This window comes from Cyprinodon variegatus, unplaced genomic scaffold (genome assembly GCF_000732505.1).
Source record: "Cyprinodon variegatus isolate N-32 unplaced genomic scaffold, C_variegatus-1.0 Scaffold405, whole genome shotgun sequence".
NCBI classification, from domain to species: domain Eukaryota; kingdom Metazoa; phylum Chordata; class Actinopteri; order Cyprinodontiformes; family Cyprinodontidae; genus Cyprinodon; species Cyprinodon variegatus.
In genome coordinates, this window is record NW_015150858.1 from 341,485 (window position 1) to 367,021 (window position 25,537).

General features: G+C 38.4%; 1 protein-coding gene across 2 annotated transcripts in view; it reads right to left on the bottom strand.

Annotated features, from left to right (window-relative positions):
• Positions 1–533: 533 nt before the first annotated feature.
• Positions 534–25,537, bottom strand: part of dennd1b (DENN/MADD domain containing 1B) — a 163,620-nt gene continuing 138,616 nt past the window's right edge. For both annotated transcript variants that reach the window (XM_015387873.1, XM_015387875.1), the window contains 6 exons: positions 24,921–24,956; positions 24,531–24,587; positions 21,961–22,050; positions 9,059–9,144; positions 6,605–6,827; positions 534–6,443 (listed from right to left, as the gene is read on the bottom strand). In XM_015387873.1, coding sequence (XP_015243359.1) covers positions 5,586–6,443; positions 6,605–6,827; positions 9,059–9,144; positions 21,961–22,050; positions 24,531–24,587; positions 24,921–24,956 — 1,350 coding nt within the window. In that variant the 3' untranslated portion in view covers positions 534–5,585. The remainder of the gene's footprint in view (positions 6,444–6,604; positions 6,828–9,058; positions 9,145–21,960; positions 22,051–24,530; positions 24,588–24,920; positions 24,957–25,537) is intronic.

Consider the following 25,537-nt stretch of genomic DNA (forward strand, 5'->3'; position numbering starts at 1 on the left):
GATGTTGGTGGTAAAAACAAAGCAGTTCCTGTAACATAAATTCCCAGAGAAGTCTTGAACTCTACAGAACAACAAGGATCAGCGTCTGCTAAAGACTTTATCTCAGTTAAAGCATTTAATAAGTATAAAATATTTGTAACTTTAAGGAATGAGCTTCCTCCTTAACGGTTGGTCCTTCCTTTGAAATGATGATCTCTATCATCTAAGGAGTAATTAAGATGAGTCGCTGCTACTAGACCTAAATGGGGTTCAGGTGTGTGTTAGGGATACTGGGGGCCTCCCTTTGGATGTCCATTTGGTGAAGGCCTACTTGGAGGAGAGCAGGTTTTTGCAGAATGAACTATATATCGCTTTCCCCTTTAGAGTCTTCCAGAATGAGCTGAATAGTCTCACTGTGAACTGGAAAGTCAGGGTTTACCTCCTAATCCCGATTCCCTTAAGAATATTTTGAAATGTAAAAGCAGCCATTACACAAAAACTTTCTGATAGTCTAACATGAATTCAAAAGAAGAAGAATCTAGACACAGCGAAGCAAGAAACAGTATTTATTTTCCGTTCACAGTGTGTACAATGTGTGCTGTTGTACCAGGTTACTCATCAGTAGCACGTTATATTGACCTCAGCTGGAAAAAAAAACAACCACGATGAGCACATGCAAAAGTGCACACCACCGAGACAAAAAAATTACAACTAAAATAATAATAAAAGAAAAACAAAAAACAGGAGATATAATACCATAGAGTAAATCATGATGAAGATACAGAAATGAAGCTGCTGACTGTAACATTCAGCGTGTAAGTCACTCCACAAACTGGCTCCAAATAATGTCAGAATTTGGAGGGAAAAGGTGACTTGATTTTATTCCATTATTCAGTGAAAGCTGCTACAACGTACATCACCTCCTGCTCAAACTAAATCTGTAATGAGGAGAAACAATTTACATGAATGCTGTGGACGTTAACAATTCTAACCCTGAAATGCAAAATATCTCTACCGGTTCCCTTCCCTGTTAGGGTCACTAAAGCTTTTTAGTGTGCCTAGACAGATGCACAGCAGAACAAAAAAAAAACAGCAGAAGTTTCCTGACAAGAAAAATGTGCAGCTGATGATCTCATAATCAATGTTAAGCACAGAGAGAAGATGGCATTGGATTTTATGGACACTTTGAATACTGAAATAATACAAGACCCAACAGGACAGATACACAACGAAGTGTACAGTACCAACATGCAGGTTACAACAGTGAGCACTGAATCACGTAAGAGCAACCATCGCCTCTGCTTCCATTGATTAGAAGACGATCCTTTCTGCATGATTACGGCTACATGGGACATTTCTTAATGTTCTTTTTTCAAAAATAAAATCTCCAACATTCAAAGCCAAGGTGTCATCTCTTTACAATATACAACACCAATCATAGACATATTTTTTTTATATATATATTCATTCCATGTAAAATATATTCAAGCCAGAAAAAATACACATTTATTCATCTGAAAATAACTTTTTATCCATATGAAATCAACTAGAGAAACCCCTGCGGGATTTGTTTAATCCACTCTGAGAAGGATGCTTAAGTGTTTGAAAAAACAAACAAACACGCAAACTATACAAGTTATTAACCTAAGAGTACAATCAAAGAAATATTCAACTTGCAAAAGAACTGTTTATTTTTATTTTATTTTTTTATACAAGTAGGAAGATTCCCACCATCCAATGCAAAGACTGACCTCAGCAGTTAGAATAATATAGAAGTTAATTTGCTAAAATCATGAGAACCGACAGGACAGATTTCGGTCTGTTGGTTGAAACTGACTTACTCGACCCTCCTTAATGCGATCAAAGCCGCTCCACAGAGACGTCCAGAAGATGCTACCATGATGGAATTACACAGGATGGTACTTACTCTACAAGGCACACCGCACTATAATTTAATGGGTCAACTCACACACATATTTAAAGGTTTGGGCTTTATAGGGATGTCCCCATCCAATCCATACGGTCCTGATTCAAGGATTTTAGGTGATCTGTATTCAACTCTACTCATGATAATCCAACACCACACCCAGCAAGCCATACTGCAACTTTGTAAAATTAATTCCTTTTTTCTGAAGGAGAAAAGCAAAATGGTTATCTTTTCAGTCAAACAGCTGTTTGTTTTTCCCTCACAAGCTAAGTAGCTCTCACCCTTTAAAGATGCGTAGAGTGAAAGAGAGACTGTATTGGCTGCTGCTTGTTTTAGCCTGATAGCGCTCCACAGACAGCCGTCAATGCTGGGGAGAGCCGCTGAAACACTAAACATAAAAAAACAAACAGGAAAACAACTTTCTTTAAATCTTGTTAATACAAACAAACGGTACTAAAATCAAAAACATATGAAAATATCAAAATCTGGAAAAATTTGTTTTACAACCTTAAAAAAAACAGTTTGGCTGAAAAGCTTAAAGTTGTTGAATATGCTTTACAAAAAGCAAAGAGTAAACATGATAGCATTAGCTTATCATTTGAGCAAACATCTGGGTAAAAGAAAACATAATTATAAAAAGGATGAAGTTAATTAAAGCTCGAAGCTACATGTTGAGTCAGAAATAACTTAAAACTAACTTTAACTGAATGTCCTGTAGAAATTATGTTTTATATAACCTGTAAGATTGATCAAAACAGAGAGTAAACCTGCTAGCTCTAGCCTAGCATATCAGCTGCTGCTTAACATGATTTCCTTAGAAATAAAAATGTCATTTTTTTTAAAAAACTCTTACTAACAAAATATTTGTACATTTTTAACCAGTTATATCAGAGAATAGAGATGCTAGCGTTAGCAGAGCACTTTAAAAAGCAGCTCTAGGTGAACATCACACCAACAAATGCAACATGACAGTTTCATAATTTCTGTATTTTTAACTGAGGTCAGATATAAATTAAAGTAAATCAGGGATATAATAGCTATTTAATTATCAATAAACCATGTCAAGGCAGGGTAAACATGCTGGTGTTAGCCTAGCATCTCAGTGAACTGTTCATCAAGAAAATGACATGGGCTTATTTAAGACTAGATGTTAAATCAGATAAATCTTTAGAAAAAGGAATTGGCCTTAAATCTTTATTGTTTTCTGGTAGCCAGAGCAAAACATCTGTAGATGCATGAGGTACGGCAGGTGCTGCATCATCCTGGACACCAGTGAGTAGAGTTGTGTTGGACACCTTCACTATACAAATGTGGACCCAAGTCTAATAAAGCTTCTATATGTCATGATTGAATGCTTTAATCCTAAACTACCGTTTAGTCTAAAGCATAGACAAAATCCTGACTGGGACATCCCTACTTTTTTATATATTGAGGATTACTTTTTATCAGAAAACAGTCTGATTATGATTCCAACTGCGGAAACAATCCTGTCAAAGAAAACTGGCCTCTTAAGATTTCTCAATATTTGCATAGTATAACAGTTTGTTAAAGTGTTTACAGTGAGCGAGGCTAGTTAAAAATGTTCTGGACTCAGTATTTCTTCTAACCTTTCTTGGAATTACCAGGACCGATTCTTTTTAGCCTTTTAGAAGCATGCCAAAGACTTTATGGGCAAATCGTTAACGCAGAGCTGCACTCCAGAAGTAGAGAAACAGCCACCATTAAACTGCCGTCTGGCATAAATCATAAGAACAACAGACCATAAATGTAGTAATCCCAACCCAAGCGAGGGAAAGACTGTTCTCTTCCTACGGGTTTGCGGTGACGCAGAGAGAACAAGGGGAAGCTGCGATCCCTGGATGCTGGCGCTTTTCTCCACAGGAGAGATGCATATAAAAATACTTTAGACCCTGAACACATCACATCCATGCAGCGACTCAAAGACCTGCAGTATATTGCTTCATTACAGTACAATCATCCTCCACTGCAATACAGTATAGAGCAAACTCTCCTATTCAGAAGCTGCATTTCCTCTTAAAACAAGAGAAAGGAGGAGAGATGGAGACAAAAAAGAGAAAAGTGTGATGTCTGCTAACAAATGCTACAAAAAGAATGATTCCATGAAATTTAAATTCGCCTTTAAAAACATTAACACAACATAATTTATTCTTGTTATTCATGACCCATTTTATAGTTAATATCTTCAGTGAAAGTAAACAGCCTGAAGGCAAAGTGTCACAGAGAGGTTAGGGACGTCTGGAAGCATGGAGAGATGGAATGAGGGGAAGAGAGCTGGAAAAGAGCTGAAACCATGAGTGTCGATGGAAAGAGAAAGAGATGCAGCGCAGAATCTGGCTTTTCCTGATCATTCATAGCAACACTTGAGTGATTTTGCTTCATCCAAGTTGGTCGTTTTCAAATTAACACGGCAGCAAAGACCATTACTGGTACCATGACTCGCTGCTATATTGAAGGTTCTGGTTGGAAAGTACCTGCAGACGTATCCAAAGTTAAAGACATCAGTATTAAAAAAAAAAAATCACATGTCCGTTTAAGGCATAGTGATTAAAATCATTAATCTAACAGAGTTTTATTATTCTCAAAGGCTTCCGAGGACACTGTGTATTCAACATCCAGTATCACCCGAACTGGTTTTGCAGTTAGTACCAGGTAGTAATAGAAGAATATTATAAATTAATCCACAAGTGCAAACTCATTATATGAAATGTTCAGAACAAGGGAGTAAAACAAAAATCAACAACATGATGGTGTGTTTAGAGGAAATTGGCCCTTCTTTATCCTAACATAGTACTCACATAAATTCATTTGAGCTAAAGCGCTTGGTAGAGATGCAGCGAACGATTAGTTAGCGGCTGAAATCAGATACTTCTTTGAACTGGCCTTCTGACTAGTGATCAGCAGGTCACAAACCAGAAAATCAGATTTTCTTGTTTATTAAATGCAACACAATGTAAGAACTTCTCTAAAATTGGTCTACAAATGCAACATATTCTCTAATAAAGTTTAGAAATATGTGCTTTGATACATAAAGTGGCATAACGCTTTAATCGTTTAATTTTCTGTTGGATTTTAAAATACTACATCTATTAAAGGACCTGCGGCACTTGTTTCTCCTTTCTGAGTCCTAGTCATTCTGAGTAAATAGATTCAAAGACAGCAGGATGTCAGTTCCCGGCCAGAAAAACCTGATGGGTGCATTTACTGTGTTCAGATCCTTGAGGACTGAACTGAAAACACTGCAGATATATCCACATATTCTCACATATTTTACTCAGAGATTGAAGTTTAAGATGAACAATATTTAAAGAAAAAGGATGTTTTCAAATGTATTCTTTTTAAAGTTGCCTATTCCTCATCTGAATCAGCCTACAGTGCTTTTTTCTTACTCTAACCAATGTTTTTGAGGTAGTCTTTATGCAATCTAATTTATTTCAAGAGTTTTTATTCCAGGAGATAAGAATACAGATGGAGAACTCTGCAGTGCTTCCTCTAAACACTTCCAGCTCTGTGGCTTTTGTTTGTTTTTGGCCCTTGTTAGGTTTGTTTATAATGTTCCCTTATGAGCGAGGATTCAGGAAATCAGGGCAGAGCTGGTTATCAGACGTAACAGAGGCGCAGAACCTGAGTCGGTCCACAGATATAGTGTTTTCTGTGTTCTTTAGGACTTCTCTGTGGCTTTTCCTTCGACCTGATGGTGGCTGTTGCTGCAGTGGATTTGAGAGAGATTGAGGCTGCTGGGTGAAGTGAGGCAACACATGGACTCGATCTCCTCCAGGAGGCCTGGATCCTGCCTCCCGGTGGTCTCTGAGTCTTTACTCTGACCCAGACACAGGCCAAGCCCCAGAAGCGAATCTTTGGAAACTTCTTTCTCCCACGGTACCTGGATGCTGGCCTGGTTGTTCTTCGTGGGGCTCACCTGGTGCTGCTGGTTTCCTCTGTTGCCTTGCCTCTTCACTGACCGCTCGTGGTAGTTTTTCACCATCTCTTTCGACAGCACCTTTCTCCTCAGGATGCCGGTGGACCCAGTTTGATCCTGGGTTTGGGAAGGCTCAGAGCTGCCCTGAGGGTCCGAGGAGGTACGATTCCGACCCGTCGGTGCAAGAGAAGAGTTTGGATGAGATGCAGGCGCTGCAGAGCTGTGGGTGTGAGAGAGATTGGGGGATGGGGGTGAAACCTTATGGGAGAGCAAGGGGGAGTAGGATAGGCGGTGGTCTCCTGGTGGTCTTCCTGATGGGAGAAGGTGAGTGTCAAGATCAGACCTAGAGGAGTAGGTAGGAGGAGGATCTGACTTGGTGCCGTTGGCATCATGGGAAGCTGAGTAGGGGGACTCTGCAGAGCGTGTGGAGAGATTCTTGGAGCCCTTAAGGCTACTTTTGTTGGGTTGTCTGCGTGGAGATGGAGGCAGGTGTTTCCCATGGACGGCGCTGTCATCCTGGCCCATGTTCCATCCTCCATGTTCAGCTCTAGCATCACAGCTGCCCTCATCCTCAGTTCTTGACTCACTGCATGGCTTTGGCTTCAATTGTAATCAAAGGAAATACAGAAAAAAACAAAGTAAAAACCATGGTGAATCTATACATCATGCAGGTTTGAATTCAGTTGTTTCCACTCCATGCATCCCACTACAAATCTATCTTTCTAAAATCTATTTTCATTTAACTCATCCTTATTGCGTACCTGAGCCTTGTAGTCCAAGTCATCCAAGGACCTGAAGAAGTCCAAGCTCTTGGCTCCACTGAGTTTCCCTTGATCCATTGTTGTGGTGGTCAGAGAATCCAGGATTTCCTCCAGCAGGTTCATCTGGCTGGACGGCGAGGGTTCGATGTCCGGGTAGAAGGAGTCAGAATCGTCGCTGTCCTCTGTGTATGACTGGACCTCGCCACTATCTTCAGATGAGATCCTGGATTGAAAATATAAAGATTCTAAAGACTTATCTGAAGGCAATCCATTAAATTCTTCTTTAATGGCAAAAAATAGGAAAGATGGGAGTTTCTGTAAAGCAATTTGCAGAATTACAGAAAATATTTCAATAGAAGTCATTCATTTGAGACAAGATATGAAGAAAAAACCTACAGACTGCAAGAAAGTTGTTGGATGCAGCTCTTAGATTCTATAATCTGATTTCTTAGCCAGTTCTTCCAAAACAGAAACATTAGGCATCCATGTTTAGAGTTGTTTGAGCATTTATCCTTGTGTGGTCATTCTGTGAGTAACTCAAAACAATATGTGGTAGACGACGAGTTCAGTGATGAATTTATTACCATCAGGCAAGCATATCTAAAAGAAAACAAACTTGCATGAAGAAAATTCTCAATTTACACAGAAAAGGGAAAAACGTCTAGAACTGTCATTATATATATGGACTCAACTCTGTTTTAGGTTTTAACAAAAAAGTTAATGATAGTTTTCTTGAAATGAAGGTGAGCTGCATTAAATAGATTTAATACAAACTGATTTTTTAGACGCATTTCTTTAAGTTAATGTTAATCATTAGTCTAACAGGAAATTAAATGTCAGAAAATCTGAATTTTACTATAAAGGATACAGGAAGCGCAGACAATATATGTAATGCCCTATGGGGACATAGAGGTTGTGTTGGAGGGTGACGGGTTACTTTCCAAACAGACCATTTACATGTTATTGGAAAGTTAAGCGACATGAAAAAAATAGTAGAAAAGTGCACAATCATCAGGAATGAATTTCTTGTGTATGAAATCTCCCAGCCAGATGCAATATCAGAACAGTCTCTCCTGGGTTGTGGAGAGAAGGTATATGACTAATAGGATCAAAAATACTTTATTAGATTAAAGAAAATTTAGCATTTTAGTTTAAAATTTCAGAGAAATATTAAAATAATGTCATCGTAGATGTTCTTCATCCATAGGTTGAATGCTGCTTACCTTAAGGTTCATAACAGGCCATAAGCATCTCACTCATTGTGCCACATACTATCATTGTATGTGGTTTATAGACTCGCTACTTACAGCCTGCGCTCTGAGGTTTGCATTATATTTAAAGCAACGTTGTGTAACTTTTAGCCAGTAGCAGTGCTGGACCTGAAAATACCAAGTTTAGCTCCCTTATAAAAATCAGGCAACAAAATAATAAAATTAAACAGCCTCCCTCCATGTTTTGAAATTTGACAGCAGACCACTGTTAACCAACAGATTGAGTTATTACTGTAAAGATAAGGAAACATTCTCAAGATTGAACCCTAAATAACAGAATCCAAAAATATCTACCGGTAATCAGGTAAGGCTTTTATCTGCTTGCATGTTTTTTTAAACTTTCCTTGTTTAATGACTTAAACTGAAACTTTTCATCAATGGGAATTACCTGTAAAATTAGAAATATTGAAATAAATAAATGAACTACAAACACAGCGAGAGTATATCTACTTTGTTTAATGAACTCCAGATACATCAAAAAAAGAATCTGGCAATTTTAAAGCACCAGTTGTAGTGACAATGGTTGATTGCCCAGTAAATGGGCCAGACCTAAACCCAATAGATAGCCTATGTTGTATCATACAGAGTAAGAGAAGCTAGAACCAAAAAAGCAGTGAAGCTTAAATCTATAATTAAAGCAACCTGGACTTCCTGCCCTCTCCAGCTGAGCCACAGGCTGATCTCCTTTATGCTGCAGTGATGCAGTAGTTTTTTTAAATGCAAAAGTAGTCTTGACCAAGCATTGGGATCATACCTATACAGAGCAATGATATACTTTTTGGAAAGGGAACATTTCTCCAACAAAAGAAATGTAATTCATAGGTCCTATCTACTATTTATAATTCACTATCAAAGCACATTTCTGGATTTAATTAGTGGTAAGCCATAATCATCAAAACCGCAAGCAAAATTTCACTTTATCAATTAAATATTTAACATAAATAAACTTTTAAAATGCAGCTTTACTTGTAGGTCCCCTACAGCAGTGTCCATCAAACAGTGCTGTGGGTAAATTAGTCCACTGGGGGGCAGTATCATCATTAGCAACAGGAAGGAGCGGCTTCCTTTGTAGACCAAGAACTCCCCATGCAGCCAACTCAATCTATCAGCCAAAGTTCTCCACTCTAGCATCTTTGTTTGTACAGGAAAGTAAATATAAACAACATTGCATTTAGCTACTCACTTGCTTGCATTGTCCAACTCATCATCGTCCAGCCCATAGCCAAGGTCTCGAAGGCCCACGCTCATAGGAGACTTGTTTAAGTTGTGCTGTTAATGAGAATAACAAAGCAAATGGATGCGGTTAAAGACTCAGGATAATATGATCACAACAAAAGTGGACCCAAGGGGGGCTCAGGTACACTTTAACGTCACACTGCTGATAACTAAGGCTCTGCAGAGATGGAGTGTTTAACAAAACTACACAGGAAAAAAAAAAAAAAAAAAGAGTGTCAGGTGAGTCCCTATAGTAGAGAACAACTAGCTTGTTTTAATGAAGCCAGACCCTGAGGGTTGAGACTAAATTTGTCAAACTTGTGTCTGCAGGGAAAAAAAAAAACCTTTAAGATCGCCTGCAGTAATTTGCCGAGCTCAGCATTACATAGAAGCTAAAAGGCATTTGAGTGCTGCAAACACAGGTGACTACATTGATCATTTGCATTACAGCACCGGCACATGTGATTGCATTTGTCATAGCAGAGAGCTGAGTGATCAGTGTGGAGTGTAGAAGTCTGCCGCAGTGGGTTTAATAAGCCACCTGTGTACTGTGTTTAATGGGCGGGTTAAAGAAGAGACAGAAGCTTTACAGAGCAGGGCAGGACTCTCCCCATGGGAGCCCAAATCTGCCCCAGGCCACTTATTAACATGCCTTCCACCACAACGCACATGTTCCTCTCACTATGTGTTCATGTTCACTGATGTTAACACTATCTCTCATCTTCTAATTTACACTCTTTGGTGCTCACCTCTGTTTTCTTTTTCTCTAACTTTCCTCCAAAGTCTGTTTCTTTCATATAGAATCAACCGCTCATGAGGTTCTGCCAACTTGACTGAACTTCTTTCTAAAGCTACAGTAATATCTAGACCTTCCTTTTGACTCAGCTTGTTAATAAAACAATATTTAATGGTTAGTTTTTTTCCCTTTCCTCACATTTTTGGGTAAATATTTTACAGAGAGAGTATCTCCTAAATAGAAGCTTTTTAGCAAACACTGCATAACATTTGAGCTGCATATCAGAACTACAGTGTTAGTTTAGAGTTTTTTTTTAAAGCTCCAATCATAATCAATGCATTCAATAATAATTGATTAGTGAATCAATGAAAGAGGCAAAACTGTCGACCAGGTAGGCAGGATGTAATCAGTTAGACCCACCATGCCTGCACCTGTGGTGCTGCCTATGCCATTGATATTCTTCAAATCAATGTCTGAAGGAAAATGCGTAGCATGAACCGACCTTTAATGACTTTTAAACCACAGAGACTCTTCGCTCTTTTGTCTCGCTGGACTCTCCCTTTTTGCAGCAACAAGCTGCTTCCAAATCCCAAAGTGAAAAACTCCCAAACATCCAAACCTTGAGCAAATCAGAACTTTACCGTTGTTGAAGGTACGTTTCTGACAAAAGCAGTGACGTCTTCTGTGTCCACACCTGTCTCTAAGCCAAAGAGACGGACCTATAGTCACAGCGTCGTTCTGTTTTTGATTGAACCGCTGCTCTGGCAGCTATTGGGCTGGTTTGTAATATATTACAAATGTATGTTTTCACACTCCATTCTCTTCATCTCATAGTCCTTTTTAAGACTGTTATAAATTATTAAAGTCTCAAAGAAAATAAACTCTTTCTTGACATCTGAGTGTCAAACAGATTCTTCATAAGTTGGAGACTTTAATTCGCTTCACTTTAAAAGAAAACTAAACATCTTTTGATTAGCTCTTCATCATTGGATAATGTGTATAACTGCTTTGATGGTGGTTCATCTTAGTTTATTTAGATGTGGTTTATTATAGTGAGCATATTATAGTGAGCAGACACCGATTACTATCCCCCAACAATCTCTTAATGTTCACATTTTATGTTAAATCTTTCAAAAAAATATTGACTCTACATCATATTAAAAAATAAAACTGTTTTCTTCTTTAAGAGTGCAATTTTTCTGCAAATGGAAAGAGGTAATTAATAGTGCTGGTGAAGCAGGTCTATTTAAGGCCATAATCATTTTAAAGGTATAGTGGAGATTTTTCATGAATTTTAAAAAAAAAAGACCCGCCCTCTCCACCAAAAAAAAAAAAAATAATGCACATGCACAACCCCGCTCCCAAGAGCATGGACCAGCCTATTTCTCCTTGCGCAAGCTCCGTTTAAAAATAGCTTTTTGTATCGCTCATACAAGCTTACTTTCTACAAGAAGATATGCAATTTTTCCACTATGTCAGACTCACCACCGTGTTCTGCCGAAAAATACATGCCTATCGAAATTACCTCCCCTCTTGCACACTGACAGGAAAACGGACTGAATACGAAGGGAAATTTTAAACATATTCTTAACATTTTCATATTTCTTATGCATGGATGCCCTAAAAAATTAGTTTTGATGGACAGATAAATGCAGAGAAATTCCTGCCTGCCGAGAATTACCTCCCGTAATGGGGAGGTAAAGGTCCCGAAAATGGGGATGAGCACGTAGGACCGCCTTACGTAAACATATCACCAAATGATTGACAATTAGGGGGACCACTTATTTAGATTATCCACCCAGAAAAAGAATATCGTCCACTATACCTTTAATTGATACAAAAAAATATCAATTTATGTTTTCAACAGACCTTAAAACTGTACATTGTTAGAGCAGGAATGAGATCTGCTAATCGCTCCTTGTTCTACTTTATCGTATTTACATTTACACATTCCTTTTGATTTGTCCCTTTACGACTAAAACATTTTTTGAGGAGCAGACTGACACCTCAATAGTTCAACACAGATGCATCTATAGGCCTGTATCCTATTTTCCAGAATTTACTTTGTGTCTGAAGTTACCGCACTGTTCGGCAGATGTGACGTCAAGCACTTCCATGTTAAATGGGTTCCAATCCAGCAAACAATCGAAACGTTGTATTCAAGATGGATTTTGTGAATACACAGAAGCAAAAAGCGTCAAACTCAACTCATACACTAATGGCAACTCCATATAAGCTGAAAAAAAGTTAAAAAACAAACAAAAACAGAAAAACGTCTAGTATGAGTAAAAGCTACGAGGAGCAGAAGAGAGCTGCAGTTCTGTGCTTTGGCCACAGGTGGCAGCATCATTAGAAAACTGGTTCTTCTGTCCCTTTTGGACGCAACCAACCATAATTCACACAAAGCAGAATTAGAGGTTTGTTTCTTTTAAAGAAAAATGAATTCTATAAAATCAAGCAATCAAACTCCACCCTGTTTTTATTGCCAGTGTGCACTATTTTATAAAAGTCCTCCACACTGCTGGATCGTAGCTTTGTGTTTAGCTCCACCTCCATGTTCTTTTTCATGCACTGTTACTCTGAAAGTGTTGAACACACAATAATGAATCTCCTCAGACAGAAAAGAACCCTCAGAGTGAGAAACTTGTGTTTAGAAACAGTCAAAGGTGACAGAGAATGTGACCAGCGAGGATGAGGAAGAAAGGAAATGTAGGAAGGAACTCTGTACGAATTGATGGGAGAGTGTGTATGTGGAGGCGAGTTGCAAGGGTGAGTAACTGTGAATCAAGCTGGTTCTGATTAGTGGGACCAGTGCCAGCCAGACAGCGGAATGTAACGTGTGGCTGGGCTGCCCTCATTTAAGGTCCGTGTTCGGCCATGAGAGACGCACACACTACCACGCAGGCTCTATCACATCCGCACCCTATTACCAAAAAAAAAAAATACAAAGAGTTAAAGTGCCACTTTCTCCATAAAAGTCAGTGAAGGAGATGTGTGCAGTAGCACTTAAGCCTCTCAGCCATCAGGCTAAACATGAACACATGTGGTGGCACCGCTGATTGGCCGAGGCGCTCCCCTTCCATGGTAGCTTGGAGCTATAATAAAAGAGATTTCAGAGGGGCTCAGGCCTGGGATCCCTAAACAGCCTTTAATGGGTTCCTGTGTCAGGGCCGTAAATCTGGGGCCTGGGCCGTCACGCCAGCAAGCCGCAGTGGGCCGGGGAAGCAGAGATGCACCTGTGAGACACTGGAGAGGGGAAATATACAGAAATACTTCCACACAAACGTGACGCACACACGTCTTAGTGCAAACTGTTTATTTCACCCAGGCAGAGTATGAGAGGGCAGCCCCCCCTCTCTGCATCTAGGTGTTTATTAAAGCAAGGTGAACTCAAACACCACCGGACACAGGTCACGAAGCCTGGCTCTCTGATCTCAGTTACAGCTTTGGTGCCGTCTGCCTGAAAGGAAGTTCCACAGGGAGCAGTAAATGGATGGGACCTCACTTCACTGTTTTATCAATTTGTCATTCCTGCTCTCCATTGTGAGCCTACAGAGCCACATTTGAAATTAAACTGCTGCTGCAACAACAAGGTATTTTATTACTGAAGGACCACCAGCTGGTTTAGATCATTTCTTTTTAAAGATAAAAAAGTAACATGGTGGATTCATGTTGATGAAATTCACAGGGTAAAAGATCCTCCCTCTTCAGGGCAGTGGGAGAGTTTCCACGGAAGCTGATTCACATTAAGTCAACAACAATAACAAAAACGCGCAGACATTCCCAATAAAAGCTTCTCCCTCCGCTGAAGCCGTGACAGCTCTGTCACCATCCCACTTCTCCCCAGGCCTGACAGGGCAGTGGAGAGCATGAAATAGGAGAACAACAGATTATCATACTGCTCCTTCATTAGTTCCTCGCTGTCGGCTAATGGGAAGCTGAAAGGTGAAAATGAAAAAGCAATTCCCGCTCCATGCCTTGCTGTCTCTCATTTTCTCCCTCTGTCACTCTGCTGCCACTCACAGATGTCACCGTTGCCGTCTGTCTGTCTGGCTTTTCGATTCCTTCCTCTTCACCACGTTGCCACAAGTAAAGACCGAACACAGCCAGAGCTCAGGGAAGGAGTCAACGGGAAGAGAAGCCATAAACAACTTCAGAAAAGCTACAGTTATTTTAGTAACTTGATTTAGCATTCCTGAATATGCCGAGAAGACTGTTGTACTTATCTAATGTGGATGGGATTAGATATGTCTGCTTCTTTATCAACATATAGAAGGGGAATTTATTTATTTTTTAATCTCCAATTAATCTCAATCAGTTAACTTAAGAATAGAAAAATCCTGTCTGAGATTCAGACCAAAATAGTACCATAAAAAGTAAAAAAAAAAATGCAGTGATTTGTGAGCTTGGACTGGTTTACCTGCCAAGTATGACTTTTTTTTATTTTTTTTTAAGGACTGTAAAATATTTAAGAGACAAAAATCAGCAGCAAGTTCTTTGGCAGAGGTAGTGTTGAATCCAACTGAACATGAAGGACACGATAATCCCCATTAATCCATCACAGCCTAGCTCCCTAATCATAACAAACATCTAGACATTTCATGACAGAAGCACTCATCGGACCTTTACTGCTGGATACCAAGATCTACAATTAAATGGAACAAGCTCTGAATATAAAAGAAGAAAACCGGTACTTTGGGTCCTTCAATAGAGAAAAGAATATTCAAATCGAAGACAAAAAAAGAAGGAATTACATGAGTACTCCAATTTATTAATAAAAAAAGAGCAAAATGTCAGCGTGTTGGGTTGTCCATTAGTGTATTTTAATTAAAATCTTATTTCAAAACGTTGTGATAATATTGTCCTGGACATTAGTGAGTGATAAGACAGATAAGGGCTGTTAAGACATGCAGAAAAGATCCCAATATAGTTGAATTGATGACCAAGCAGCTCTGTACGTGGGACACCCCCTGTATTCCCACACCACAACCCAAGATCGGCTACTTTTAGACAGAAAAATGATTGCAATGATTGATGATTAAAAATAAAAGGAGAAAAAACTTTTTAGATGATTAAAATAGTAATATTGTCCATTGTAAGAAGCAAATGGAACTGTGCAGATTCACACAAATACCTAAAATATAATAACAGAAGTAAAAATATAGAGATTTTACAGGAAAAATTCATTTATATTAAAAAGGTGCACTTATTAAAGTATAGTGCAATACGGTTATATTTTATATGTTGATCATTTCCCCTGTGGAAGATGGATCTATAAAGTTAATAATGGTCAGTAACTATATGGACAGCAACATCATGAATCTGATCTATAATTGTGAAAAAAATCAGACTGATGATGCAAACAGAGCAATAGGAGAGGGAATAATAGACAGAAGACAATTTCACTTGAGGAAGCATCATTTATCGCAAGGATGCACTGATGAGGCTTTTCTAGGCCAAATTCCATGTGGCTTTGAGGTTAGACGATGACTTTTTAATCGGACTATAATGAATACGACCAAGTATGAGCTGCAAGCTATTACATTGCTGTAATTTTGAGTCCAATAAAAAATAAAGGAGTAAAAAATTGAGCGCTATTTCTGTATGTGATTAAACTAAAAACTAACATGATGATGGTCGATGTGTTTAAACATTTAACGTGGTGGGAGTTTTTAAGTTTTAAAGCATTTAATGAATAAGAGTAAAAACATATGATTGTTCAGCCTTTGAACCTGCCTATCACAGATCAGAGCTCATCTGTTTAAATAACTGATATCCAGCTGATAGGCTGGATATCAGTCAAATTACAGCTCTACAATAGCAGCTTAATGAGTGGAAAAGCTCTAAATGTTGCTCATCTCTACTTGTTTTTAAAACAACTATCATGATCCAGTGAGACTATAAAATGAATCCAAGTTTAAAAAAATCTTTAGATTTCTACATCAAATTATACTTAATGGTCCTGCGTTAGATGGAAGATGGAAGCACGATTAGGAAACTTTCCCTCTACTTGCCGGCGGTGATGTGAAACAACTTAGCCTCTCTGTAGCAGGGCCAAAAGCTGGACATACATTTTATATAGGATTTCTGAGTGGGCAGTGATCTCCCAGCTTGGCAGTGCGTGCTAAGGGATGCTGGCAAAATGCAAACAAAAACACTGGGTGAAGCAAAGCATTTGCATATGAACAGCCAAGTATGTGTTTGCTTTTTATAGAGAAAAGAAAAATAACAGCGTTGGAAACAGAGTTTGAGTGTTCCTGTGTCCAGCTGGCTACTGCTGAAAGGCTGCTTCCTTTTTGCCCAAAACAGGAGCAATATAGAAGAAGGATAATGTGCAGTATGCTCATTTTTCAGACCAAACTAAACCCTGACAGTGAAATGACCATGTCTGTAAAACAGTGCAGTGCTGTTAAACTAACAGTAGATGGCACTTTAACTCCAGAGAGGAAGGTTGCTGGTCTCAGAGGAGAATAAGAACAGAACAAGTGGAGACAACAAATACATACAAATAACCAGGGAAACACATGTTCAGCTACGGAGACACTGCACTTAAACTAACCTGTGATGCATTCAAATATTTATCATAAATATAAGATATTGAAATAATAAATGTGTTATAATTCATGAAAAAATAACTATTTTATCCTGACAAACAAAATCGAATATGCTGTATAATCTACAGCTCATTATTATATCATGAATTATCTATTCACTTCTGGCAAAAAAAAAAAAAAACTCTGTTTGGTATGGTCTGCATACAGCAAACTCTCAATGAGCAGAGTGTGTAAAAATCAAATTAACAAGAACAATCCTTGAGCTCCAAGATACATTTTAGGCCTAATTTACATTTTGTCAGAATTATACTCAACCACTGCAGGCTGTGAATACATAAGACACAGAAACTCACCTGAACAGTCAAACATGCAGCTGTTAAAACACCTGTGACGCCTTTTTCCTGTTTTACATCTGTGTTAGCCCCTCTGGTCTCCCCTCAAACCTGAGTTGGTCTCCAGGCTGACATCCCTCCTACCTCACCAGGTGAGAAGCCCAGAGCCTGGGGCTCAGCCCGGCCTTGCGCCTGCTGGCTGTCATTGTCCATAACACTGTCCCAACCTCTGCCTCTCCTCTGTGCTCTTAACAGCTGTCACTCTGCAGCTTCCAACCTGAGGCAAACTGCAAAATGCATGCCTGTTTGTGCACACTGAGCACTCAGGCACAATGTAGTCTTTGGATTAAAGGGCTCTGGTGCAGACATACTTTCTATTTACATCACAAAAGCTCAAAAAAAAAGACACTCCACACTGAGTAAAATATATTTTAAACACAATCCAGGGCTAAAGGATCCACCATCAACAAACAAATAAATAAATAAACAAACAAACAAACAAACGAATAAAGTCAGCCGTCTAATTTACTCTCTCTTGCATCAAACTAAGGTATTCATGCCCACATTCTTCACTAAGCTCTACAAATCATCAACATGTCCGGATGCAGCTGAAATCTGAACACATGCAACAGCAGCATCTCCACTCTAACACACATTAGTTAGCTGAACCAACAGAACAGGAATCTCATACTTCAGATTGTTGTCCTCTGATTAACCAACAGAAACGTTGGTTTAAAATATGAGAATGAAAAAAATCCAGCAGGAATCTTTTTTTCCACACAGAGGTCGAACACTTTTAGTAAATTGCAAGTTTCTGATCACAAACAGCCCCTGAAATAACCGAGCTGTAAGCTAAACGCATTTTAGTAAAAACTATGTATAAATTGTCAAGATAGTCCTATTTATACATGTCTACCTTTTTCAACATTTATCAGCATGTAATGCAATAGACCATCACAGGCAAGTAAGAGTAAAATATAGGAGAAATATACCAAAATAAATTTTGTTTTAGAAAGAAAAAATCTTCAACAAAACTTGTACTTGTGCCTGGCCTAATTAGATGCCTTCTGAGGGTAACTAAGAGCAGAATATTTTATTTGGGGGTATCAGAGTAAACAGAAGAGAACTTTGCTGCAATGTGAAGGCTTTGGAGAACATAGAGAACAAACTGAAAGAAAGTGGCATCAGACATCATGCATCAGAGAACCAGCCAACAGGTGGAAGGGGGATGAAAAAACCTACAGATCAGATGGGAGAATCTGTTAACTCCCTCACTGATTGTGCAGCCTAAAAATCTGGCCAGTCAGGAAATGATTACAGTATTTCAAGAAATCCTGAACTGGTCTGTAGAAGACCAGCCAAATGACAAAGCTTTGTTTATTTATTGCTAACACAAATACCAGGATGAAACGTGTAGGGGCAGCATCATGGTGTGGTAATGCCTTTAAAAACTGTAATGAAACATAAAAGCTGGTTATCTCAACTGAATCTGACTTACAGTATCTGGAGTCATTTTGTCAAGAGGGAAGGACCGAAGTGTTCATTTCTACAAGTGCAAAGCTTTTAGAGACATGACCCTGGAGAGTAACAGCTGTGATTGGAGCAAAAGACGGTTCTATAAAGCACTGATACCAGGGGGCGGGTATATATTTGCTCAGCCTATTTTTTAGACTTAAAAAAAAAAACAAAAAACATTTCAAATAATTTCACAATTTTGAACAACTTTGTTTTGATTCTCCGATTAAATCTAAATGAAACACAGGGAAGGTTTTGGTTTCTATCATTATGCTGTGAACCTTTACAAACAGAACTTTTTTTTTTTAACTCTGTTTAGGTACCACACAGGCATATTTGAGAAACATTAAAAGCTTTGTAGTGTGTATTACAAAGCTTTTATGTATAAACTAGAATTTTTTTCTTTTATAAATTTCCATTAACAATTAACATTAATAAGAACAAAATGACGACTTTTTGAAGCTTTAAGTTGTTTTCTTTTTGAAGTTTTACTAACCTCTAACATGTTCCCACACAAAAAAGTAAATCAAAGCTATAATAAGCATTATTTTTGGACTTGGCAATCAAAGACGGTCATTGTAATATTCACAGATGGCATGGACAGAAATTTGACCCGAAAAGAGGGGCAAAGAATAAAGGTTGATGAAACAAAAAGGGAGTCTGTGTGTGGGCAGGCTGAGTGGGAGATGTTTGCAGGTAATTTCACTTAACCTTTATTTAACCGTGTTACTCTCATGAGATCAATTTCTTGTGGAGAGAACACCTGGTCGAATGGATGTGGGAAGAACGAACATTGGTATCAACAACGTATAGAAGACAGCCTCATAGAGGAGGAAAAGACAGATAAAAGGGGAAAAACACAAATAGAGCTGGAACTATAGCTGTTTCCACCAACAGAAATATAAATATGTGGTGTGATAAACAGGTCAAAATAGAAAGGAAGACTTTTAGCAAACAAAAAAGTGGAGAGCATCTTTATCTAATCTTACAGCTGCCAAATGATTTTGTTTTTTTTAGTACTGTAAATGTGTCTTAAACCTATGAAAAAAAATAAAAAGTTAAGAGAGAAAGCAAATCAAATGCACGTTTTTACTAAACCATAAATAATCAAGGTCATCCTAGTTTCTAAATCCATAGCCATTATTCTAAATCTACATGTCTCTCGTTATGACTTTTTAAAATGTTTCTTTTTCCACATTTTTGAGTTTCGTAAAATCTGACAAAATTAGTGAGGAAGCAAGAAAAGCATGTGATGGGCGGCGTGGATGATTAACCAGAAAGTGATTGACTGCATGTAAACAGACACACAAAAGCCACGCTGTGGGACATGCCATCCTGTGTTCTGACCGTCCCTCCTCCAGTGGTCTCCAGGGACCTGTTACTGTGGCAATAAGCAGGCCTTAGCGGCACGGACACGGCTGTGGGTGTATATCCAGGCCTAGCGTGTTGCGCGTGTGTTAACAGTCAATCCTTGTGCGCGGCGGCCCGTCTTTGTATGCTCCCTGGCTGAGGGGGAATGGTGGGGGGGGGGGCCTTTAGAAAATCCCTAATTGCCGTTCTTCTCCTTTCCCCCGGCCGTCACACCTTCCCCACACCAAGACTTTCCAGCCTCATCACACACACAGGAAACACAACACTAATTAGACCCAGCACAAGCTCTCCTAATCACACCCGTACATGGCTGCGACCAAAATGTCAGGGTGTGCATGCAGGAGTCCACTTACAATTTACAGATTTAAAAATAAGATGGGGAAAATCCTCTGCTTGCACTATAGAGGTGTAGAGATGAGGTAGAAGTTGACAAACAGTGCCTTACTCTGGTTAGAACTAGACTTGTATGTATTATAGGGGGATTTGAAGAGATAGGAGAGAATATATGATAAATAATTGTAAGGTTGTCTAAATATTCTGCATTTGACAAGCATAAATTGCAGTTATAGCTATTTTATTCCAATAACCATAAATAGTTGAGTAAAAATGAGACAGCTGAAAAAGTCTCTGACACCATGTTATTTGTTCTTATTAAGACTTTTTTTTTTCTTTTATTGAAAAGCATGGTGTACATTTGTATTCAGGTCCTCTGATTCTTGGTACCCTTAATGGAGGTTTACTTGTGTGTTATGTAACATTAGCATCAATACATCTCTTAACTAAAGACCTAAGGGGCTGAAAATGTGAGTTTTTTTCAGGTGAGAAGACAAAATGCCCGAAATAACTTCGAGTGAGGTGCAGAGAACCCAAAGCTCAGGTGGGATGAACTGTTAGTAGGACAATACTAGCTCCACTTCTCTGATCCTTATGGATGATGTGGAAATAATGTTGTTGTTTCCACAGTTTGCCGCCTACCAGGTACATGTGGAAAAGGTTTTCTCTCAGGATAAGACACAAACTGATCTTTGTGATTTACAAACAACATGAGCGGAAGAAAACCGACATGAGAATACTTGGCGAGGAGACTTGGAGGTTCACCTTTCAGGTGGAAGACATCACTACATTCCATTAATCAAGTAAGCTATGTAGGAGCAGATGGTTATTTGAGCACTGGAGACACTACTGGTTTAAAATCAAGACTTAAATCAAATTAGGAATTTATGGTAAGCCTTAAAAAGTGATGTTCAAAGATGCAAAGTGACCAATATGACTGAGCAAAGCCAATCTGCAAGGAAGAATGACAAAACCTTTAGAGGTACACCTTCCCACCAAAGAGTAGATTACAGTTAGATTAAAATATAATTGTACCAAAGTGTGTTAACAACATAACTCGGTAGTAATAAATGAAATACCTGCTAACCTTTCAAATATTACTTTGATAGAATCTTGCAATATATATAAAAAATAAATAAATAAATGTATTCAGTCAATTGCATTGGTCTCCATCATGTGGAATCTCTTCATCTGAGGAAAGGCTTAAGGAGTATGAATACTTTCCAGCACATTGCAAGAGTTTACTTCTTAGCCTATAAAACTTAAACACATTTAAATATTCAACTGCGTTATTAGCTCCTTACAATAAACTAGAAAACATGTTATCCTTCCTTGTATATTTATTGATGAATGTGTATTTTGCACATCAAGCACCAGCTCTGCATACAACAAAGACAAAATTTTTGCAATCCATTTATGGAGCACAAGCAAATTCTTCAGAGAAAATGCTGACCAGCAGATGAGTTGCTACTGTCCGTGCTGCTCAGAGAAAAATACTGAGTGAACAACAACAAGCGTGTTGAAAGGGAAGAAAAAATGCTTATGATTACATTTGGAACCCTGACAAACTGCTGTACTTCCAACAGAGAGCGTGAGGAGGGGGGTGGGGGAGATACAGCATGGTGATAGAAAAAAAAAAAAAAAAAGATCTGGAGCTACAAAAACATGAAAAATTGCAAGGAGAGGAGAAAGTGGACAGGAAAGAGTACAAAAGCAAAAGACTGAATCCATGTTGGTCAAGGGAGAATAATGCTGGTGGGATCACTGATCCTACTATATTTGTAACTTTGTGAGGACAGTGTAAGGCTATCAGAAATATGCTACCCTTTCCTCATGGAGATCAGTTTCTCCATGAGGAAAGGCTCTCTTCTTGTGCTGGTGGCTAAGATGTGAATTTAGTTTAGGTTTAGGAATATGTTGGGAATGCCAGGTTTAGGGTGAGGGTCTGGGTTAGGCCATACAAATGAATTCAAATGGAATGTCCCCATTAGAACAGTGGGACATACATGGATGTGCGCGTGTGTCGTACCCGTCTCATCTTCTGCAGTCTCCTTGGAGACAGGCTCTTGGTGCTGGTGGGAGACCCCGGACGGACCGCCATGCCGTCTTCTTCGTCTTCCTGAGAAAGGGAGAGAAGAGGAATATAAATCTTTATTGGGCTGGTGAGACTGTCAGGATTTCTGAGCTGCAAAAAATGCGACAAATGATCCAGTAAGTTATCCTTTATGTGCAGGTTAAAGGTCCAATCTGCTCAAAGGTTTTTATTTATATGCTGAAATAAAATAATTTGCCTTAAAAAAAATTATTACATGAGGCAAAGTTCTACTTTTTAAAGAGAATTGGTGTGTTGGTCTCTAGACAGGAGAATCTTTGAGAACGATGAGCCAAACAAAAGGATTTGACTGTATCTAAATAGTTATTTCAAACAAAAGATTTATATATAACCAAAGTGATTCAATAAAAACCCTTCTACTCCCAAACATTCAAATAAAAAAACTACAGTGAAGATAATGACATACTGTATCTATTAATAATTCATTATCTTAACATTAATACATAGACTGAAAGCTAAATTTAGAAAATGATCAAATCTTTTAGAGTTATCACATCTCTTAGATTAATATCTCTTGTTGCCTTTTTATCCTGACAAATTAAACATAACCTTGGAAACAGCTAACAGTAACAGCTGTTGTTAGCTTGTCCAGTTAAAGTTTTGAAGCCATTTTTAAGTGCCCCTTTACATTTTCACACTGGCATTTTGTTTTGAATAGAACAGAATAGAATAGAATTTATTGTCCTACAATTGAGAAATACTGGTGTTTAAAGCAGCAAAAAGATTAGAGAAAAAATGGTCACACAATGTGGACCATAGAAAAATGTATAATAGTGAAGAGTTAAAAGATAAACAATAAAATACTGTACTGTAAAGTGTTTTAACAATATAAATACTGTGCACCTGGAGAATAAAGAGCCAATATAGAGCTATGGAAAACCCCAATTGAAAATAGCAGCAACATCAGATAAGATAGAAACTGTGCAAAATCAGCATGAATGTAACAACTTATTGAGAACAGTGGTGGTTATAGAGTCTTACAGCTGCTGGGGCTTGTATGACTTATTATATAAAAACATTTAAATCTATTCATCTTATAAGCTTACTAAAAGCTTAGGCACCTTTTTTTTAGGCCAGCTGACCAGCAGTGTGCAGGAATAGCTCTGGGAAGGAGCGTTGTGTTAATCTGTACATCATAGAGCTGAATAAATCGCTCTCACTGGAGGATCCTTTAAGATTAATCAGCAAAGCTTAAACAGGGTCTATGTGTGCCGCAGTAAAAAGGGCTCATTGCTTTGGTTTGTAAAGCTGCTGATTTGTAAACACTGAACAAAAGGATGTGTGACTCTGCTTTTTTTAACTATAAATATTTCTAAACTGTTAGGAAGAGTAAACAATATATAGTAGCTTTCTAGTTCTATTGTATACAGCTGACTAATGGTCTGCATCAAACGGTGCAGGGGGAGCAATAATTTTTTTTTTTTAGTTTTTCTAAAAGTAAAATTTCTCTCATAAGCCAAAAAGAGTGAGGAAGCTTTCCCTCAGCCTGCTGACCAGCAGTGTGCAGCAGGAGGTCTGTTAAGGGCTATGTTGCAGCTAATTTCCAGGAAAAAACACTGGCTAGTCTCTCACTTTCTGCTGTATCTCATTAAAGGGAGCATCATACAAACAGTATGACAGTAAAGTTTTAGCAGTTCATCTTTAAAGGTTTGCACCTTGATATTAGTAGGAAGAAGCCTACTTAAATACAGAGAATATAAATGGTAAGGTTTTCCTGCATGGAATTTACTGGAATATTGCTGATATTTCATTGAAAATATTAGGAATGACACATGGAAATGAGTTTATGATTGTCAATATATTTATAAGTATATTTTAATCTTTAAACCAATTTTCTTCAAAGTTAAAAATGATAGCATATTTAACGATGAACACGTTCATCTGACTCTCAGATCCCTGAAGCTGTTAGAAAAAAACTAAAGAGACTCTGAAACTGCAAATTAATTTCTCCTCTGAACGAACATGAAAATCTGCTTAAGTTCAGAATCAAATACATTTCTGTACCTGTTTGCCTCCACCGCATGTGTTTGTGCAGAACGTGGAGCGCACGCCTCATGCTCGTCATCAGTGCCCTCTCCCCTCGCTTCCCACTGACAGATCAAACTGCTATTGCCTTATCAAATCCATCAGGCTTATGGAAACATACACCTCGTTACATTAGCTTTGAGGAAATCACAGGCTCACTGATGAAATATGCAGACAATAAAAGAGAAAGAGGGGCTGGGGTTTCGGATGACATGACAGGCCATAGCCAGAGGGGCGCTAGTTAAAAATGTACAGCCCTGAACAAAGCGTTAAGCAGGCTTCAACAGTCATTAAAAGGCCCCTACGTCAGAATCACACACTCCATGTAAAGCAGGCTTCCTGTCTGTTTCTATGAGGGAGGCATGTGTCTGTCTGCCTGCCTCTGAACAGAGTTGTGTACATGTGTGTCGGCATGAACTGAAAACTGTTTGGGTGAGGTGGGAAGGTGAAAGCCTGCTCACCCTTGGTTTAAGTCGGCCCTTGATGTCCTGTATGCCCCGCTTGGCGTGAACCTTGGCCTAGGAGCGGAGAGAAACACACACCCACAAAGACGGATTACTAATCAAAACATGTTGCATTAACATTCTGTTCTGGTTTCTTGTAACATCAAGAAATGCTTTGATCCCTGTGGCAAAAACACACAGACAAAAGGCTGGATGAGAGCGCCTCGCACACTAACAGGAGGCGATAACATGAAAGGGCACCCTGACCACCTATTATACAGCGTAGAACACCACAGCCAGCCGTGAACACTCCTCTTTAACTCCATTACAAATATTTTAAGATACATTAAACATTTATAGGTTCTGGATCTTAAAAAAAAATTTATAGAATAAAAAAAAAACATCTACCTTTGACACAGCCGTGTTCAAAAGTGCTCCTCCTCTCTGTGATAGAAAAGAAAGAAAATATTATAAATAATATGATATAAAGGAAATGACTAAGTTTCTAGATACACACAACAGTAAGCATCCATACATTTACAAAGAAAGAGACTATAAAGGATGTAACGGCTCTAACAGGCAGATTTAATATAACCTTTATCCCTTTCATATTTTTCACAAGAAAAAACCAAAAAGCATCCAACTTTTGATAATAAACTTCATAAAGCTTGGAGAAGCTCCATTATTTTGAAATTTGCCAACTACCTCAACTGATAAGAATAAATTAACTTTCAGTTGATAAATTCTGCTCTGTACTTTGAAGTCCACCCAGAACAAAAATGTTCACACTTTGGTATATATAGAGCTATTCACAGTTGATGGTGTGTAATATGGGTGTGATGACACATCTAGCTCATGAAATGAGACAATAAGCAATATTGTGTAAACAAAAACAAAACAATACAAGGTATTGTGATGTTAACACAAAACAGTAAAGCTTTCATGGATTATAAACTGTTTCATTTATTATAATATGGGACCAGTGAAGTTCTGGTTTCTTTATGTTAGGCATATTTTTTTCTTTT